The 22,285-nt window shown below is 38.1% G+C and overlaps 1 protein-coding gene across 1 annotated transcript; it reads right to left on the bottom strand.

Annotated features, from left to right (window-relative positions):
• Positions 1-1,013: 1,013 nt before the first annotated feature.
• LOC132268156 (uncharacterized) lies at positions 1,014-20,524 on the bottom strand. The gene is made up of 5 exons (XM_059768921.1): positions 20,173-20,524; positions 18,990-19,131; positions 8,505-8,731; positions 1,977-2,234; positions 1,014-1,588 (listed from the first exon to the last, which is right to left on the bottom strand). The coding sequence occupies exons 1-5, from the start codon at positions 20,446-20,448 to the stop codon at positions 1,268-1,270; spliced, it is 1,224 nt and encodes a 407-aa protein (XP_059624904.1). The 5' UTR covers positions 20,449-20,524; the 3' UTR covers positions 1,014-1,267.
• Positions 20,525-22,285: the final 1,761 nt, after the last annotated feature.

Below are 22,285 nucleotides of genomic sequence, written 5' to 3' on the forward strand. Positions count from 1 at the left end.
CTGAACCATAAATGCCTTCGAATTTTTTCTTCAAATGGATTTTATTATTAGTATTATTTTTGGAAAAGTTAAGCAATTGTATTGATATAAGAAACTGTACAAAGTCCAAAATTTGACCAGGGAATATTGTGCCAGAGAACAAAACATGGGAGCGGTGTTCAAATGGAAATTTCAATAAAAAAAAATTACGAGCCGTTTGTTTGGCAACCACAGCTGCGTAAATTTGTTACAAGATTTTTAGAAGTAAAAACATGAAAGCATGTTTGGTAAAAAGTGTTTTCCAATGCTATTTAGAAGCTTGTTTGGTAACGTAAATTTGTTACAAGATTTTTGAAAGTAAAAACATAAAATTATGTTTGTTAAAAAATATTGCAAGTTTGAAATTTTAAATAGTTAGTTAAAAATGTTATTCTGAATGGTTAGCTAAAATAACATTTTTAACTAACCATTCAAAATTTTTAACTTAACACTTTTTACCAAACATGCTTTCATGTTTCGACTTTTAAAAATCTTCTAACAATACCAAATAAGTTTCTAAATAGTATTGAACACACTTTAAAAGCAGAAATATATTTCTACTTCGAGTTAAAGCAAAAATACAAAATAACTGTGATTGCCAAATAGGCCCTTTAACCAAACAAATTCGTGACTTTAGTGAGTACATACTTGTGTCCCGATTCACACAATCAAATAGTGTTACCTGTGGCCTAAGTTGGATTAGTCGTGTAGGGGTTTTACCTCCTATGTGAAAGAAAGAAAAAAAAAATGGGAACAAATTTTCTAATAAGTAAGTTTTAAATACGAGTATATATAATAAACTTAAATCAAAAGAATACGCGTATTTATACACACATCTCATAGCATGTTTAAGTGCCTGTGTGATTGTTTGACAATAGTACATGAAATTAGAATTCAACTTGAAGCTCACCCTCTGATGGATCCGCTTAAGAACATGCATCAATTTAAAACATTAAAACTATACAGATCAAAGAGAAAAATAGCTAACACATCCATGACCAAAAGAACCAAAACAAAGGACCAATATCTATAATATATGATATCAATTGTTTCATTTTTCATGTTACAGTTTTATCATCCATGATAACAGAATATGAAAATGCTCTCATCTCAGGTAATAAGTTTCACACATCAGGTAGTACACTGATCCAACATGTACGTACATTTCATGTTCATTGCACAATCCAATGATGCCAACCAGAAATGTTTCCCCTTCAAGGAGGGAATAAGGATGGTTGGAGATATGGATTTACTGCGAGTTGCTGTCTGGTATCAGCACAACAGATCCAGATGTTTTCCGACTCTCGAGGTCGGAATGTGCTTGTGCTGCCTGAGACAATGGGTATGTGTGGTTTACACGGGCTCGTAGGATACCTGATGCAACATTAGCAAATAACTCTCCAGCAGCTTCCAGCAGCTCATCTCGTGTTGCAGTGTATTGCATGAGGGAAGGCCTAGTCAAGAACAGTGATTTTGGTGCAAGTGCTGACAGAGGAAGAGGGTCTGGTGTACCGGATGACTGCCCAAAACTCACCATATATCCACGAGGCTTTAAGCATGCTAATGATCCCTGAACACAATAACGTCTATATTAGAGACAACTACTCACAGAACTTAAAATCCAACATGCCTACCTGATCCATCTGATCCTGCTTAATGTGGGTCGAGTTTTTTTTGGCCACCAAGCTGGTTTTAAATTGAGAAATATGAAGTACCAATGAATTCTATAAGCCAAACCAAGCCTTAAGAAAACCAGGTTCGATTGATTAGGACTCGGGTTAAAAAGATAATAATTCACCAGACCTATATGATAGTTCTTGTGTTTGGATGGTCCTTTAGTTGATGGGTCTTCAGTTGATCCATGATTTAATTTAATTTAATTAGACATAAAACGACCTGGCCAAAACCAATTTTCACCATTGTTAGATATATGCTAATAAGGTTAGAATAGCCATTACCTGAAAGGTGTCTCTTCCAACAGAATCATAGACAACGTCAACCCCTTTCCCGGAAGTTATCTCATTGACACAGCTAACAAAGTCCTCTTCTTTGTAATTTATGGGATGGTGGCATCCATCATCTTTGGCTTGAGCAGCCTTCTCCTTGGTTGAGACGGTTCCGATAACAATGGCACCCAGGGCATTTGCCCATTGGCACAATAGAGACCCAACTCCACCAGCTGCTGCATGAACAAGGACTGTGTGACCAGGCTCAACCTGTAATACCAGGAAATTTAGTATATCTTACAGGAACTGCAAACTCAGGCTCCAGTTTCCCAATTAAAAAATTTAGGGTATATTGATAAAAAATTTAATATTAGAAAAAACCTTGAACTATCATGATTTTGCAATTCAAAATATGCAAATCAGGCCAGGGCGTTAGATTTCCATTACCAATAATGAGAAATTAGTTGTATGACCTTTCTTTTATTTAAATTTAAAAATAAAAAAAAAAAGAAGAAAAAGGTAAAATATCAGAATTTGTGAAATTAAAGTTACACCAGTAACTTATACTAGTATTTCTGATAAAAGATAGTGAAACCTGCTTCCTCTCTTTGCTGTTCTTCTCCTACAATTTTTCTCTTGGTCCGACACCACCTCCCCTCACAACCATCACCCCTCCCTGCACTATTTCAGCCATTGCCCCCACCTTGATTCACCATCATCGTCAATGTCCATATCTTCAACTCCGTGGAGACGTGTGTGTGAGTACCCAACTAGGAAAAAAAAAATGGAATATATCTCCCTTGGAGTTTTGGAACAAAATCCTTCATTTGCCAATGGCTATCAGAATTTTCATGTACACATTAAACAATCTGGAATATGACTCCCTTGGAGTTTCAGGGGAAAAAACCCGTTGTTTCAAGGCATACACTCCCAATCCATTCACTCAATTGAACTGCTAATTGCAAAGGATGGACTGTTAACACAAGCAGACAAGTAGATATTGATGTGGCTAAATAAGTAATTGGAGATTTGTGGCAGAGACTTGCTGGCTCAATTGGGCCAGTACATGAGTCAGATTGGTTGTTTCAGCCATAATACTGAGTGCTTTCTTTGAGAAATGTGAGGTGCTTTCTTTGAGAAATGTGATGTACAGTGGTGGTTGGATCTGATCAGGTATAGCCATGTGATGTTGATGGGGTAGCGAAAGTGGTATTGGATGCCATTCCCATCTCCATCAACCACCATCCAGTACTTGCCCAGTTGCCCACTTCCAAGCGTAACCAAATTAACCTCCCTCATTGACAACAATGCGGAAGTTATTTGCTGATGATATTGTTTTAGTCGATGAGAGTAGAGGAGTTAATGCCAAATTGGAGGTTTGGAGAGAAGGTTTAGAATTAAAAGGGTTTAAGATAAGTAGAAATAAAACTAGATACATGGAGTGTAACTTTAATGAATTTAGAGGTACAAATGAGAATGTAGTAAGGATTGAGAATCAAGACGTACATAAAAGTGAAAATTTCTCGTATTTAGGCTCAATTATTCATAATGAAGGAGAAATGACATTAATCATAGAATTAAGGCAAGATGGGCTAATGGAGGATTACATCTAGCATATTGTGTGATAGGCATGTCCCTTGAAAGGAAAGTTCAATCGAACAACTATTAGACTTTATGGCGCAGAATGTTGCGCAGCTAGGAAACAAAATATGTAAAATGAGTGTGGCAGGAATGCAAATGTTGAGATGTACGGTAAGACTAGAAAGGATAGAATTAGAAAAGATCACATTCGGAAAATAGTTGGAGTAGCACAACATGGAGATAAAGAGAGAATTTAGTGGCAGATGCACTCTCCCGCATTCCGGAGCAAGCCAAGCTCCATGGCATATCTACACCCACATGGTCTACTCTTGAGTTCATTAAGGAGGAGCACCAACGCGACCATGAGCTTCAAAAGATTGTTCAAAGACTGACCCATGATCCCTCATCAGTCCCACGTTACTCCTTGGCTGTGGACCATCTCCGCTACAAAGGGCGCATTATCTTGGCCTCTCACTCCACTCACAAAGCTCCTATTTTGTAGGAATTACATGCCCCCTACTGCCGGTCATTCTGGGTTCCTCCGAACCTATAAGCATATCTCCAGACTAATTTTATGGGAAAGGGATAAAGCATTTGTGGCTGAATGTGAAATTTGTCAATGACAGAAGGGGGAAACCATAGCAAGCCCGGGACCTTTGCAACCATTGCCTATTCCAGCCGACACTTGGACAGATATCTCGATGGACTTCATCAATGGTTTACCATCCTCCCATGGTAAAACCACCATCTTTGTTGTGGTGGACCGCCTAACAAAGTATGCCCATTTTTGTTCCGTCAGCCATCCCTACACGGCCTCAACTATTGCCCATCTCTTTGTGGACAACATTGTCAAATTGCATGGAGTTCCCCAATCAATAGTAAGTGATTGAGATAAGATTTTCACCTCTAACTTTTGGAAAGAGCTTTTCCATTTGCACGGCACTCTGTTGAAGATGAGCACCTCCTATCATCCCCAAACTGATGGGCAGACTGAGGTGGTGAACCAGTGTTTGGAGAACTACTTGCGCTGTTTCACGGGAGATAAGCCCAAGGAGTGGGTACGATGGCTTCCATGGGCCGAATGGTGGTATAACACCACTTATCACTCTGCTATCAAAATGACTCCCTTCGAAGCAGTTTATGGGCAACCTCCCACAATTCTCCCAACCTATACTCCAAGCTCGTCGCTGGTGGATCAAGTTGACCGTGTTCTTCAAGATCGTACTCAAATTTTGCGGCTTCTTAAGGATAATCTTACCACTGCACAGTCTCGCATGAAGCATCAGGCTGATAAGCATAGGAGTGAACATGAATTCAACATTGGTGATTGGGTATTTCTCCGTCTGCAGCCTTACCGTCAAATCTCTATCCAGGTGCGGTCGTCCATTAAGCTTGCACCTTGTTTTTATAGGCAGTATTAAGTACTGGAGCACATTGGTCCTGTCGCCTATCGTCTCGACCTTCCACCGGACTCCCAAGATTCATCCGGTCTTCCATGTTTCTTGCCTGAAAAAGAAGTTCGGCGAGCATGTATTTCCCCAACAGCATTTGCCCAATATTACTTGTACAGGAGAGGTCCACGCTCAGCCCACGACCATTCTGGATCGTCGACTTGTCAAACGTCATAATTGGGCTGCCGTCGATGTTCTCGTCTAGTGGGCACACATGCCCCCAGAAGATGCCACGTGGGAACCTTATGAAACAATCATGGAGCGATTTCCTGATTTCATTGGTGCTCAACCTTGAGGGCAAGGTTGTCTTTAAGGGCGGGGGAATGATAGGATTCTCAAATCTTCCCCTTTGCTTGGTCCTTACGCTTACCGTTAATTTCCTTGAATTACGCTTAGCGACTGATTTCCGTCTTTCATATTTAGCTTGATTTGATTTCCTATTTCCATATTTAGCTCTATTTGATTTGATTTCCATATTTAGCTTTATTTTCCTCTATAAAAAGCTGTAGATGCCGCATGGCTAAATCATCAAGGAAAATTACATTTGTTTGAAGCAAATATTAAAGGCCAAACCCCCTCGAAGTGATCAATCATTTTTCTGTTTTCTTATTTTCTTGTTCTATTTTCTGATTTCTCTCGATAGAATCCCTTGGATCCTATCATTAAGTAGAAATATAAAAAGAAGAAAAATGAGAGAATTGTGTAAAGGCTTGAATGAGATGAATCACTTATTCATAGCTCTAGTATTTATAGATTAAAAGAGCACATGCTCTTATTACAAGAAATGAAACAAAATCAAATCTAAATCAAATTACAACATATTCTAAAGCATATTCTATAGTATAGTAAAATATCTGCAATTATGGTAAGTCATTCTATAAATCATAGATATCATATATGCTAACACTCCCCCTCAAGTTGGTGCGTGGATATCCTGAAACGCCTAACTTGGATAATGCATTCTCAAAGACAATCTTGTGGACGCCCTTTGTAAGAATGTCTGCAAGCTGCTAAGAGCTCGTGACAAATGGAGTGCAAATTTGACCAGAGATGATTTTCTTTCGAATGAAGTGTCGATCCATCTCTATATGTTTAGTCCTGTCACGCTGAACGGGATTTGCTGCTATGCTAATGGCAGACTTGTTGTCGTAGTAGAGTAAGAATGGAAGCGACACTTGAAGGCACAAGTCTGTCATCAAGGTTTTCAGCCATAGCAACTCACATACCCCATGAGCTATAGCCCTATACTCTGCCTCTGCACTGGATCGAGAGACAACATCCTACTTCCTACTACGTCAAGTAACCAAGTTACCACCAATAATGGTACAATAACCCGAAGTTGACCACCTATTTGAAACTGATCCTGCATAATCAGCATCTGTCCAAGCCTCAACATGTAAGTGACCATGACTGGCAAACAAAATACCACGGCCTGGACACCCTTTTAAGTAGCAAAGGATCCGAATAGCTGCATCAAGGTGAGAGGTACGAGAAGAGTGCATGAATTGACTCACGACACTTATGGCATAAGCAATGTCAGGTCGAGTCATGGATAAATAGATGAGCTTTCCCACAAGTCGTCGATACTGACCAATGTCAGACAACACTATCCTCACACGCCCAATCTTCAAGTTGCTTCTCATCAGAGGGAGGATTTTCAGTCAAGTATTTCAATTTCCTTCGCTGACGTAAAAAAACTTGAACCGCATGAGCCCAAGAAAGATAATTAACTCCGTTCAATTTTTGCGAAGTAATGGACTTAGGCATATCATCATCCTTGATAGTTTGTGGCTTAGTCTCAGCCATGGGCAATATTTAAACAAAATAAACCAGCAGCTGAACAGAGTATAGGTCCAGAATCAACACAAAAAGCAAGCACAAGCAAACAGGTTTTAATATCAGTTTTATAGCACCAACAACCCAATTCCAATATTTAACAGCAGATTTCAGCCCCAATCAAACCAAAACAGTAACAACAGCCTGCAGCCCAAGAACCCAAACAGGGTTTTACAACATATTTTGCACCAAACTCACAAAAACAGTACCAACAGCCTGTAAACAACCTCAGCCGAACCTCCTTTGGGCCAAAAAAACTCAACCTAAATGCAATGAATCAACACACAACCACCAAGCAATCTCCTCCAAGGCACAAACGACACCCTTTAGAAGGGATTTCAACAAAATAAACCACCAAAAATGGCTCCAAAATCCAGATCAAAATCCATAAGGCCGGAATTTAAAAAATGTTACCCTCAAAAAGCATCAAAAGTCAACAAGAATACTATCATAATTACCAGAAAGTTCAGGCGATCCTGTTTCTGCAATTCGTGACCTGTATATGCTGACGTCAACCTCTTCTGGTGTTGGATAATTGAATGTCAATGAGTTCTAGACTTGATTTGGCTCTAATACCAAGTTAAAGTTGAAGAAGTTAGGGTTTGTAGAAGGAGAGAAGAAGGAAGAAGAAGATGAGAGAAAGAGAAGGGAGTCTTCTGTGAAAGGTGAGACACACGGATTAGGGTTTTCCCCACACCTCTCACCTATTATATATTAAGTAGACATAAAGACAATAGTACCCTTGCTAAATAAAAGAAATAACAACCACACTCTCTAACAGATTCCCACAATTTTCTATCATGGCTTTAATGATTCCTGCAATCAAATGCGATGTACAAAAAAATTCAAAATCTATGGGACACGCATACTACAACTTGAAAGCATGTGATGCTGAACTCATTTTTCTTTTTCCTCTATTTCATTTTCTGGGAGTTCCTCTTATCTTTGGGCTCCCAGTATAATTTCTTAGAGATCTGTGTTTGTGGCAGCCTTTCTGTGTTACCAACTTCGGTGTTTTTATATTATAGGAACTTATTACCATTCCAATGCTCCCAACAAGGGATCACCATTTTCTGAAGCCAAATCCAGGCCTATACTTTCAAAGCACTAAATCCTATCTAAGAAAGAATAATATTGGGCAAAGGCAAGAAAAAAATTTCATTTCACAATTTTCTCCTCTTCACATATCCTTGACTCCTCTAATAATTTGCTGCTGCCATGTTTCAGCAACTTTCTAGATAACAGAGAATTTATCAAAAAATTGACTTTACCAGAAGATAGGACCTCCATAACAATGGATGATAATGATGATGCAAATGTCATGCACATAAATAAACAATGTGTACAGTCCCTTGGATAATTATTGACTAATAATGAAATGCACATAACAAATAGAATTTTTGCATGTATGTGTACATGATGTTATTATGAGTTTCATGCAGTATATTTTCTGTATCAAGAAATGTACATCAAAATGTCACACAGGAAAGATCTTCTATTTATATGTTAACAACCTCAATTCTAGTATCACTCTATCAGCATCAACAGAAGTCCAAATGTTGAATACAATATTTTTAAAATGCAAATAAAAGATTATAAAGCATATCTACATTTGATATTATTTTAAGATTTGATAATTCTGAGATGATGTCAATTTTAAGATGCAACCTACCTTGAAGCAACGACGGACTAGGAACTGAGTTGTCAATCCCTTGAGCAAGACAGATGCTGCTACAATAGGATCAATAGAGGAGGGAATTGACACCACTTTATCTGCAGGAAGGATCTGCTCTTCGGTATATGAGCCCATGGGATTACCAGCATAGCCAACAAGATCTCCCACATTCCTACCAGTTAGTCCAGGGCCCACAGCAGTCACCACACCAACTGCCTCCATACCTGCAAATGAAGATCTAGAGTAACTCAATTCTCAACCAACCCAAATCTGTAATAACCCCTTGTATGTTGCAATTCAATGGGGCAAGTGAGTTTTTCTGGTTTATTGCTAATGCAACTATGAGTTTGAAATAAACATACCAATAATCATGACTCCTGCCGTTGGCAGGAAACTCACTGTGCAACAAATTCTCTCTCTGCCATTCTTTGTAGGGTTCTTGTGGTGTACATTTTCTTTACATAAGGATTTGTGTTTTTTGTCTAAGAAAGAAAAAAAGGTTCATTTTATTTGTTGTGGTGAGAAGAGGAGGGAGGGGGAGATATGAGAGGAAATATGAGGCTCTTTTGGTGATGGTGCTTGGGTGTACAGTTGTGGTTCTCCCATTGATGAACTTGATTTCTCCCCTTTGCTACTTTTTTTCTCTAAAAATAGCACCTTCATGGCAACATGGAATCATATCTGGATAATAGTTATGGTCTTCAGAGCGGTAGCGTCTCATCAAGAAGTTGTTTGCATGCAACACTACCTTGTTGCTGCTCAATCTAAATATTATCATTACCTCTTCAAGATCCCAATCTAAGAATTGAGGTAATTTCTTTCTAAAATGTGATTTTTGGCCACTGGTTTTGTTTGGGTTTGGCAAGAGAAAATGTGTCAGCGGGGAAAACGGAGTTTGTGGCATTTGTTTAGCAACTAGAGCTGTGGTAGAGCTCGGTGGTATAATTGTGAAAAGGAGAGTAGAGAGAACAGTAAGAGATGGAGAGAGAGAAGATAGTGAAAGAGAGATGCATACATATACATACTATAGATCACTAGTGGACTTGTATATGTATAGTAATGTAATACATTTTGATATGTGTTGTAAATAATGAAATAAAAGTGAAGAGAGAAATGAAACAAGAAGAACACATATATTACATGGTTCAGCCACTAGGGCCTACATTAATGGCACAAAAAGCCCAAAGGGCTACATCACTTTTATAATGCTCTCTCAACTCATTCACAATACAATACTCGAGGCTCCTTTTTATAGGAGAATAAATGATGAGAATGGAAAGAGACATAAAAAAGGAAATAAGGAGGATTTTTCTCCACAGATTCATCTAGTAACAATAAATCTTCAATAATCGAAAACAACATAAATTACTAGAAGATTTTCCACCACTGATTCCTCCATCAAATCTACAATACTCCCCCTCAAGTTGGATTATGAATGCTCAACTTGCCATTGAGATGACTTACAACAAGTGTGAATGATGAAAAGAGAACATGAAGAGCAATGCTACCAAACACATTGGCAGTCCAAACATTTCAACAAACAACTGCCAGGGACATGGCAAAGGCGAAGACAATGCTACCGAATACACCGGCAACCGAAACAAGTCAATAAAAATGTTGAAGACACGGCAAAGGCGAAGACAATTCTACCGAACACACCGGCAGCCCAAACAAGTCAATAAAAAATTGCTGGAGACACGGCTAAGGCGAAGAACAATATTATCGAACACAATGACAGCCTAAACAAGTCACAAATAGCACCGAGAAATCCTTAGCAACATTTCAGGTGCTAAGGGAACACCCCAAAATAGAGGTCCAAACCTAGGAAGAGAAATTAGGCAATGATACCATGTTGTAAATAATGAAATAGAAGTGAAGAGAGAAATGAAACAAGAACACATATATCGCGTGGTTCAGCCGCTAAGCCTACATCCATGGCACAAAGAGCCCAAAGGGCTACATCAATATGTATATACACTACATGTTATACACATATCAATAATTGGTGTGTGGGGGTGGGGTGGGGTGGGGTGGGGGTAAGAGAGACTATGAGGAGTATAAGAGAGGTAGCATTGCTGATGGCAATCAAATAGTCAACCCACAATAGTGAAGAAAATCAAAATGAATGAGTAAAAGGACCATAGATTTCTTCTAAGAATCGATAGACGCATTTCAAATTATGACAATAAAAAGATGTCTCCAATTGACCAGGTCCACCATTAAGTTTCTATTAAAGATGATATCTACACAAAGAGAGGGACTAATTGGAAGGAAGATGATTGCTGGAATGGCAATGAAGAGAAAGGAATGGTTGTGAGGGGCAGAGGAAGGATAGGTCGAGGGATGTGTGGTGGAAGAAACTGGGGGTGGCTAGGGTGGAGAGTAATATGGGAGAGGAGATGGGGGACGCTAATCGCAGCATTTGGTCAGTTTCTGAGTTTTCATTGGCTTAGAGAGAAAGAAGAGGTAGAGAAAGAAAATAGAAAAACATGAAGAGGTACAATGGCTTTTTTATCATATTTTGATTTATTTATTATTTTTAATAGAAAAAAGTCTTAAAAGGTATTAAGGGAAAAAAGTCATTTCCCATCATACGTGTCCCTCTATTTATCCAACAAATTCTAACAAGATAATTTAATATACAGGCAAGTAACTTTTATCCTTGTGTAATTAGGTTAAACCACATGGGTCAATGTAATTTACCCTTTATTCTATAAAATATCTAATTAGTGATTATATACATATTTGTGATGTTGTGGCCCGAATTTTGTTCCGGCCTGGGTCACACTGCAACCTGGAAAATAGGTTTTGTGTGGGCCCAAGCCCACCAAGCAACGGGGACCCCCAACCCAAAAAAAAACATGACCCATTTTTTTAGCCTGCGGGTCTTGGACCTTGTTTAGGACTCTTTTGTAGCCTGGTATATATGGGCGTTTAGGATTTGAAGTGGGCAACGAGAAAACACTAAAATCACAGAAGAGAGACAAAGAGAGCGCTAGAGTTTGGAGACTGAAACTTGTAATCTCTTGATTTTCGCATAGTGAAATCTTTCACCATGGACGTAGGCTTAGTCTTAAGCCGAACTATGTAAATCTTTCTGTTTTTTGCACATGGCGTGTTTACTTTTCTAATGTGATTCTTATTTTGTTCTTGGTTCCTTGTGTTTGTCGTGACAATATTAAATATAAATTTAACTAGTCAACTTTAAAATATGCAAAGTTTAAATATAATAAAAATAATAAAGTTTACTCTATAAATATATAACTAGATTTTTTTTTATTTTTTTTGGTAAGTAATAGCCGATTAAAAAAAGCATTCAAAAGGGGAACACGTCCCTTATACAAAAGCGGAACCGGGATCAAAAGATCCAAAAAGTCCAATAGATTAACTAAGTCATCAGAAAAGTAGCAAGAACTCCTCTTCACGTAACTAAGATAGAGCGAATAATATGAAGTTTCAGCGTCACCATGGACGATTCCTTCCCTTCGAACATTCTGCTATTTCTCTCTTTCCAAATGCACCACCAAACGCAATGTGGAACTATCCTCCAATAGTCGCGTACGCTGCTTCTCATGTGGCATCCCCTCCACGCACTAATTAGACCCTTAAAAGATCGAGGCATTAGCCAAAGCAAAGCAAATAAGCCAAATATAAGGTTCCAACAGTCGTACGCCACGGGCAATGTAGGAGGATATGATCCACAGACTCACCATCTCGTTTGCAAAGGCAGCACCAATTAACAATATTGTTACCTCTATTCCTCAAGTTGTCAAGCGTTAAAATCTTGTCCCATACGACAGTCCATACAAAGAATGCCACTCTAAGTGGAGCCTTAGAGCGCCATATGGTCTTCCATGAAAAATCAAGGCCAACGTAGAAACATGGACCGGACATCAAATCTACCATGGGTAGAGGGGACCCACATAAGATCATCACTACCTCTGCCAACTGCCTCCTGCTAATACAACATATCCAGAAGAACACATACCTCGTCCGTCTCCTAATCCTGAAAAGAACGCCTAAAACACACGTCCCATGTAATCCCACTGCTATCAAGCCGATAACAGTCAGCTGCATGTCTATCGATGGCAATACTTTACAATCTGGGAAAGGTGCAAGATAACGGCGGGTCACCACACCATAAATCCTCCCAAAATCGAACACATCTACCATCACGAACTTTGAATTTAATATAAGAAGAGAAGGCATCCCAGCCCTTCCGAATGAATTTCCACAAACCAACTCTTCCCACAATAGAGATTGGACGAGTAGGACTAGCCGCCACTCTCCTCCCCAAAACGACATGAAACAATCCTTCTCAAAGGGCAATGCCTTTCCCTGCCGAATCTCCATAACCATTTGCCCAAGCGAGCTTGATTAAATGGAACCAACCTCTGAATACCTAGACCACCCGTCTTTATGGGCTTGCAAACTTGCTCTCACCTGATAAGATGATACTTAAACTCCTTGCCCCTTCCACCCTAGAGAAAATCCCTTTGGATCTTTTCAATCCTTTCGACAACAGAGCATGGGATTTGGAACACAGATAAGAAATAAGTAGAAAGGCTCGAGAGAGTGCTCTTTATGAGAGTAACTCCACCACCCCCCCCCCCGGCGATAGATATTGCTTCTTCCACCCTACCAATCTCTTCACATACCTATCACTCCCAACTCCCCACCCTCCTAGAGGAGACCCTTAAAGGCAAACCCAAATAAAGATAGGGAAAGAGCTCACCCACATCCAAGAACTGCGGCTAAGGAAGAAATATCCTGAACATCCCCAACTAGGACAAGCACGCTCTTGGCTACATTAACCTTCAGCCCAGAAACTGCCTGAAAACAAACCAGAATGCACCTCAAATATCCAAGTTTAAACACGTCAACGTCACAAAAGACCAAGGTATCATCCGCAAACAGTAAATGAGAGATCTTCATCTGGTGAGCTAGATCTCTGCCACCCTAAAGCCCTTGATAAGACCGAGATCCTTTGCCCTCCTCATAAGTCTGCTTAAGCCCTCCACAACAATGAGAAAAAGGAAAGACAACAAGAGATCTCCTTGTCTCAAACCCCGAGAACACTCGAAGAAACCAGCCGGAGACCGAGAACAAAGAACTTTACGGACGAAAGACATGTCTCTATCCATTTCCTCCATCTACTTCCAAACCCCATTCTCTAAAGTAAGTACAGCAGGAAATTCCAATTAACATAATCATAAGCTTTTTCAATGTCAAGTTTGCATAAAACTCCAGGGACACCACATCTCAAAACATGTCTCTATTCATTTCCTCCATCTACTTCCAAACCCCATTCTCTGAAGTAAGTAGAAAATTCCAATTAACATGATTATAAGCTTTTTCAATGTCAAGTTTGTATAAAACTCTAGGGACACCACTTCTAAACCTAGAGTCCACACATTCGCCTACTATAAGAACTGAATCTAGGATTTGCCGTCCTCCGATAAAAGCATTCTGGGAATCCAAAATAATCCCATCCATAACATCCCTCATCCTAAGAGCAAGAACCTTGGAAATGAGCTTGTAAATGCAGCCCACTAAGCTAATTGGTCTAAAGTCTTTAATATTAGAAGCGCCACCCTTCTTAGGGATGAGGGCAATGAAAGAGGCATTTAACGACTTCTCGAAGACACCATGAGAATGGAACTCCTGGAAGGTACCTATCACCTCATTTCTCACCACCTCCCAACTTTCCATTAGAAACCGCATAGTAAACCCATCTGCCCCGGAGCTTTGTCACCACTGCAACTAGAAATTGAATACATATTTAACATAGATTATATACACATATATATAGATAAAATCACTGCAGCCACCACATCCTCCAACAACCACCACCTTCTCATTCTCTTTCCTCTCCATTTACTCGCACATTCGCCTCCATCACCCCCACTGTCTCTCTCTGTGTCTATTCACCACCACCACTATCATTGCCTCTGTCCCTCTTTCAAATTTAATGCGACACCATCACCGCCCCAAGCTCTCTCTTATCTCTCCACCATCCAGAGCCCCCTCCCACCACCATCACCACGACATATCTTCCCACAATGCCACCTTCATCACTACCAACCATGGGCCTGCCGGCTGCCACAACCTTCCAATACTATGACAGAAACCATCCACCAAGGATCGGAACTATCTAAGTTTTGTGTGTGTGTGTGTGTGTGTGTGTGTGTGTGTGTGTGAGTGTGTGAGAGAGAGAGAGAGAGATGATGGTGGTGGAGGGTGTAAAAAATCATAATTACCCAAGTGGATTTCTCAACTACCACAGCGTATAACCGCGGATTCAACAGAAATACAACTAACTTTGACGCATCGACAATGACACCACCCCATCTCTCAAATCAATACAATCACACAATATTATATCTACATTTATGCAAATCTTAAAAGATTATGTACTATTTATTAATATGTTTGTAACTATGTGTAGGTTCCTTAAAGTGTTAGGGCCTTTTGTTATATTGTTGGGCAAATTGCAAAAATTCCCTTAGACTATCAATCTGCTACAACAAATTCCCTAAACTATTTTTGAGGCAACAAACCCTCCATCTTTCAAACTTGATAAAGAGTATAGAGAGAGGTGAGGAAAAGAGGAGGGATCTCTGACAGTAAAAAGGAAGGTGGGACTTGTAATGTACATACACCTAAAGGTATGAAAAGAAAATTAGATTGTTAAGAGAGAGCTTATTGGGTTTTACATTTTACTCATTTTTGCTAATTTTTCATCTAAAAACTATTAAACAATTTGTGGTAAGATGTCAATCACATTAACAATTTAACACATTCTTTTGAAAATCTCTGATAAATGGTGCCACAGTTATTTTCGCAAAAGTTCCATTCAAGCGTTATAGGCCAAAGCTCGGGGAGGTATGGATGATTTATTCTTAAAATAACAATATATTGGATCACAAAGAAATTGAATTTTAGAATAACTGTACCAGAAGAGTGACTTGAATTAGGGTAATGCTAGGAGAAAGGGAGGAAAAAAACTAACATGAGTCATGAAAATAAAGAAAGATATTGTAGATTATGATTTAACTAATATAATGGCCTTAGGCAAAACAAATTCATGTAGCCAACACAAATTGTTGAGACAAAAATTTGTTGAGTTGATTTGCTTTAGGTTGGAAAGTTACATGCACTTGGCTTGGTTAAAATCATTGAAAACCAAATTTCTTGAGTACTTTGTGAATATTCACGGGTGAAAATCCCAATGTGCAACATCAACTTTTTGAGTGACAATAAACTCCATCTTTAAGGTTGTAAGAGAAGGGTAGAGGATCTCAGTCTTATAAAGGGCTTTAGGGTGGGTAGACATCTAGTCTATCAGGTCGAGATCTCTCATTTACTTTTTGCGGATGACACCCTGGTTTTCTATGATGCTGATGTGTCTCAACTTAGATTTTTGAGGTGCATCCTGGCTTGTTTTCAGGTGGTTTCTGGACTGAAGATCAACGTGGCTGAGAGCGTGCTTGTCCCGGTAAGGGATGTTCAGGATATTTCCTCTTTAGCAGCAATCCTTGGGTGTAGGGTGAGTTCCTTTCCCATTCCTTATTTGGGTTTGCCCCTAGGGGTCTCCTCTAGAAGAGTAGGGAGTTGGGACAAAGAGATTGGCAGGATGGAAGAAACAATATTTGTCTTAGGGGGGGAGGGGGGGGAATAGAAAGGGATTTTCTTTGGGGCAGAAGGGGCGAAGAGTTTAAGTATCACCTTGTTAGATGGGAGCAAGTTTGCAAGCCCATGAAGTTGGGTGGTCTTGGTATTAGGAAATTGGTCCCCTTTAATCAAGCTCTCCTGAGTAAATGGTTGTGGAGACACAGGAGGGAAAGACATCACCCTTGGCGAAGGCTAGTTTCATGTCGGTTTGGGGAAGAGAGTGGCGGTTAGTTTACCCGTCCGGTTTCTCTTGTAGGAGTCGGGGCATGGAAATCCATTCGGAAGGAATGGGATGTCTTCTCTTCTCACATTAGATTCAAAGTTCGTGATGGTAGATGTGTTCGTTTCTGGGAGGATCTTTGGTGTGGTGACCAGCCATTATCTCTTACATTTCCTAGATTTTACAGTATTGCAGTTGATCGACATGCCTACGTAGCTGACTGTTATCAGCTTGATAGTAGTGGGATTATGTGGGACGTGCACTTTCGGCGTTCCTTTCAGGATTGGGAGAAGGATGAGGTATGTGTTCTTTTGGATCTGACATGGATCCCCTCTTTCCATGGTCGTTTCGAAGTTCGATCCTTGTTCCTATGTCTATCTAACTTTGATAGCCTTGACTTTCCATGGAAGACCATTTAGCATTCTATCACTCCAACTAGGGTGGCATTCTTTGTAAGGTCTACTGTATGGGAAAAGATCCTGACGATTGACAATTTGAGGAAGAGAGGTAACTGTTTTATTAATTGGTGTTGCCTATGCAAACAAGATGGTGAGTCAATTGATCATATCCACATGCATTCCCCGTTTCGTACGACCGTTGGAATCGTATACTTGGTTTGTTTGGCATGTGTTGGGTAATGCCGTGTTCTTCTAAGGATTTGATTCATGCTTAGAGAGGATATCGTGTGAGAAGTGGTGTACGCGATTACTAGAAAATTGTTCCACATTGTGTATGGTGGTGCATTTGGAAAGAGAGGAATAGCAAAATGTTCGAGGGGAAGGAGTCGTCGACGGCGACGCTGAAACTTCATATTATTCGCTCTCATTTCAGTTATGTGAAGAGGAGTACTTGCTCCTCTTCCAATGATTTAATCATTTTTTTGGATTCTTTGGGGCCTTAGACCCCGGTTCCACTTTTGTATAAAGGGACACGTTCCCCTTTTGAACGCCTTTTCATTTTATTGTTACTTATCAAAAAAAGGTTGTAAGAGAAAAATTACCCAAAAGATGCAATTCCAAACATTATTTTCTTTAAGGGTCCGTTTGATTAGCAAGAAATTGATGGTGGAAAGTGAAACGAAAGGAAGTGAAGTGAAGGGAAAGAAAATTAACTTTGTATTATGCATTTGGTTAGCATTAATATTTTATAAGAAATTTGTGGGAAAATATTGTTTCATTAGTTTGGATAGCATGAAAGTGAAAAGAAAATAATTTGACATCCCAAAACTACCCTTATGAATTCCATACTAGTAATATACGTCATGCAATAGGAAAAATAAAATAATATATACAATTAGATTTATATATGTGCATACATATATGATCAAATACATATTAGTAATTTTTTTTTTTTTTTTAAGCTTGTATTATATATTAGGACTCTTGTGAGTCTGAAAAAGAGTCCTAATTTAAGGGTAAGGAAATTGTAACCTAATAAGAGTCCTAATTTATCAATGAAGAAAACTCACTTCTTTTTTTTTTTTTTTTGATAAGTAAGAAGAAAACTCACTTCTTTTGTGAGACTGGATAAGAAAGAAGAGTAACAACTGATGAGGGCATAGGAGGAAATTAGTATAATATAATGATACAACTTTCACGGAAAAATAAAATTTTAGCGTGTTTTGTGGATGAAACATTTTGAGGAAAATCAACTAGTTGCGGGAATCTTATTGTCCTGAAAACTTTCACTCGAACCAAACTCCTAAATTATTTTAAAAATTTTTGTTTATTTTCCTTTCTAGTTAGTTCACGCTAACCAAACGAAGCTTAAAGGAATTCCTCATGCTGGGACATTATTCTCAGATATCCTTATTTCAGGGATCACAGTACTATTGCGGAAAAAGTTGTCTCAATATCCCATTTTGTAAATAAAGCAAAAAATAATATACATATATATATATATATACGCTACGCAATAACAATTAAACTACAGGGGGTTGTAGATTATTTAGTTGCACATATTGTGTGCTCCAAAATAGAACATTTAAAAACTATTTAGTCATGTCCACAAAAATCATTCAGTAAATGAGAGAGGAGTTCCAAAAAATCATGAATATTTTCAGTTCCTATCATTGTCAAATAATAATCCAGGGAGTCATTTTTAAATGCTATGGAATTATATATTTATCATTTAATAGGAGAAATAAAGCTATATTGTATGAAACAGAGTGTTGGGCATTAAAAGACACAAGAACAACACATCCATGTAGTGGAAATGAGGATGCTACGTTAGATGATAAGAGAAACTAGAAAAGATAATGAAGTAATCAACGTGTGAGGGGAACATTAATTATAGTTCCTATAAATGATAAAATTAGAGAAAGAAGACTTCGGTGGTATGGCCATATTCATCGTAGACCCCATGATGCATGAGTTAGAAGAGTAAGAATTGTTTGCCTAGAAGGTAAACGACAAAGAGCCAACCAAAAATTACATAGGAGGAAGTGATTAAAAACGATTTTAAAAAATTTAATCAAAGAGAAGACATGGTATATAATAGAAAATAATGAGAAAAGGAATTTATGTGGCCGACCCCATTCACATGGGATAAAGGCAAGGATGATGATGATAGAAGAAATAAAGCCAAACCTGGAGTAAAGGGCATAGTAGCCGCCTTATAAACTCCTTTCCGGAAGTATACATCGATGAAGTTTAGCCCAATGGCTTTGTTTTTCACTCGGATCTCCCCATCCTTTGGCTCACCTATTTCCACATCCTCCCACTGTAGAACCTGTCATCATTTTGACTTTGTAATGAGTAAAAGTGTTTCACCAACATAAATGGGTGCTTAGAAACTAATTTCAACCTAATCATAAAATAAATGAGAAAATCAACTCAACAAAGTCTTTGGATTCAGCTACTCAGAAATAAATGATACAAAAACTAAGTTTGGTGCGTTATTTACGGACCATTAAAGTGAAATCAAATGAACCAAGAATTCCAGAAAAATAGCAATGAATAAGATGTAATTCATCCTCTGTACAGAATGTAAAATAGGAAGGGATAAAGCTCCTTCAATGATGATGATAATAACCAATTGTAGCTAATCATTTGTGCTAGTCAAAGGCAAGAACCACGAGTTATATGCACAGTCTATATTCTATAACCATGTGATTCAATTGAAAATTGCCTCCAAAAAAAAAACCCACATAAAAAAAATAAAAATAAAAATAAATAAATAAAAACCACATAAGCATCTAGCTAGCGTTCCTATTTGACACCGGGATCCGTTCTCTCTCTTTTGACTTGCCCCGGACTTACTAACTTGTCCTATCTGACGAAGCCCCTGATACGCTTCTTGTTTTATAGTCCCTACGCCCCCTTATACATCGATCGAAGGGGCAAGGCTCCTTCCCGGCCCCTATCTTCCTCTCTTTCTTATATAAAGACTGAAAATTGGAATACAATAAGTAAATATATCGATCTCTGAAACCAATATTCAAACAGTAATCATACAATACAGCAGCAAACCCAATTGAAGTATGATTGAAAAGAAACACTTGATGTAATAATCCTTTCAAAAGAATACTAACATGAGCTCATATGAATTCACCATCTGAAGAGATCATCAAAAATAAAGGCAAATACTGTAATTAAAGTGGAAAAAATTAGAAGATGGAATTGGGCAGGTAGATGATTACAAGAACCAATTTCGGATGATCCCAATTAGCACCGACAAGAATGGGTAGTTAACATCTGATCAAATAACAAAACACATACATTTATGTGACATCAATAGCATTCTCTCTCTCTCACACACACAGAGAGGTACCTCTGGACCACCAAGTTGATGAACCCTAATGGCTTTGACCATTGTGGCGGCTGATGATGATGTAGAAAATGCTCTCACGGATGATTTGTTTATGAGAGTGGATAGTAAGTGAAGGCTTTTGTAATGATTGTTATTGATATTACTATTGCTCTCTCTTTGTAGTTGAAGAACTGGTGGTCTTGTCCTGCAATCGCCAGCACATGAGAGAAATGGGTTGGGTAGTGGTGATAGACGGTGGTGATGCTGATGATGGAATCTTAGCCTTGATAAACTCATTTTAGTCAAATTATACTCTCTTTGTTTTTTTTTTGTCTTGATAATGAGTAATTGAATAGGGGCGGCAGAGAGCCAAGTGTACCGGGGGAGCTTCTCCTTTGTAACACCAAGGGATTGGGATCACATGCACTCGGCTTGGAATCAATTTTTTTTTGGCACCAGGAACTCCCCTAGTTATGGCTCCTTCAAGACTCATTTTAAACTACAAACCTAAAAATGTTGTCAATGGTCTCACACCTCAGCGCGCTCGAACCTAGGACATTTGACACCCGAGGTCGTTGTCTTACCAATTCTACCAAGCCCCGTGGGGTAAGAAATCAATTTTTTTGAGGTTTAGAAAGAGAATTGGAATAATAATTGGAATTAAAATGAAATTTTATTTATATATTTGGAACTAGTTAGTAGGGGTGTTCAAAAAATTCGATAAACCGAAAAATCAGATCGGACCGTACTAAATTGGGCAATTTGGGCTAGTTGTATAGCGATTTGATTCGGTCCTGGGCTCAAAATTATAGAACCGTAATTTTTCGGTTCAGTCCTGATTTAGGGTAGTCCTGGACCGGACTAACCCGAACTGAACCATTATTGTGTTATATATATATATATATATACATATCATAAACCTAAATCAAGTAAAGTTATCACGTGCCTCCTTATTTTCTTTTGTTCTTTAAATTTCTTTTTAAAAAAGTCAAATTTTCCTTTTCCAATATATCTCAATTTTCTTTCCTTTATTTCTTCTTAAAAATTCTTTTTTTCCCGTGTTATATAATGTTAGTTGATTTTTTTAAAAAAACAACTTTGTCCCCCTCTAAATTAAAATAAAATAAAAAAGAAATCAATTGAAACCGACCAATCGGACCGAACTGTTATGCATGGTTTGGTCCCAACTAGTTAGTAAATTTGTGAATGATAGGCCAATTATTTGTAGAGGAAATATAATTGGATGCCCTATGTCTTCCTCTCTTAAAATTTTGGGTGCCTTGGGCCCAAACCCAAATTCCAAACTTGGTTTATTTAAAATCCAATTAGTTTCATCATATTTTCAATGTGGAACAAACATTTCCCATATTTTGCATACCCATTTAAGCTTATCAAATATCTTATTTTGGAGTTAATTTTTCATTCGCCCTAAAACGGATTTAAGAAAGTAAATATATCACGTTCATCTCCTTGTAGAGAAGAATGCGTTCGTCTATAGATCCGCAAAAAATTCGTAACAGAACATACTCAAAATTTCATTCAAAGTTTCTATTTTGTATATCCGGTTTTCAACACTAAGAACATAGAATTTGAGTGCAACATAGAAGATGATGCAAAATTCTTTCAAATGTACTACTTTATATTTATATTCATTATTACTTCAAATTAAATTAAATTAAATATTATAAATTAACAAAATGCATGGTTCATTTGTGCAGGTTCATGATGCAGTTGCAAGTCAAATAATTAAATATCAATGATTCCTTGTATTGTAAAAAATTACTATTAACTTAATTATTTAGCCAATTTTATTTGAAGTTCATTTGTTGTATTAAATGTTGGTATGCAATTTTATTGTTATTATTAGTATTTTATATTTTTATGATTATTTCATCACGTGCATTTACATAGTTAAATAAAAAAATACCATCATTAATGAGATAGAGGTCCATTAAAAATTTAAATAAAAAATTAATTGACATCCAGATGATATGATCTATATTTCCCTCGAGTGTATGAAGCTGTCGGAGGCAGTATTGTGGGTAATAAGCATGTGCATGAGCCTGCTATAGACAATATTGTGGTATCATTTACTGAACTTTAAAAAATAAAAATGCAAAAAAAAAGGGAGAGA

This window comes from Cornus florida, unplaced genomic scaffold, assembly GCF_030987335.1.
Source record: "Cornus florida cultivar Cherokee Brave unplaced genomic scaffold, ASM3098733v1 CherokeeBrave_3.0.0_Hap2_Chr08, whole genome shotgun sequence".
In the NCBI taxonomy this organism is placed as follows: Eukaryota; Viridiplantae; Streptophyta; class Magnoliopsida; order Cornales; family Cornaceae; genus Cornus; species Cornus florida.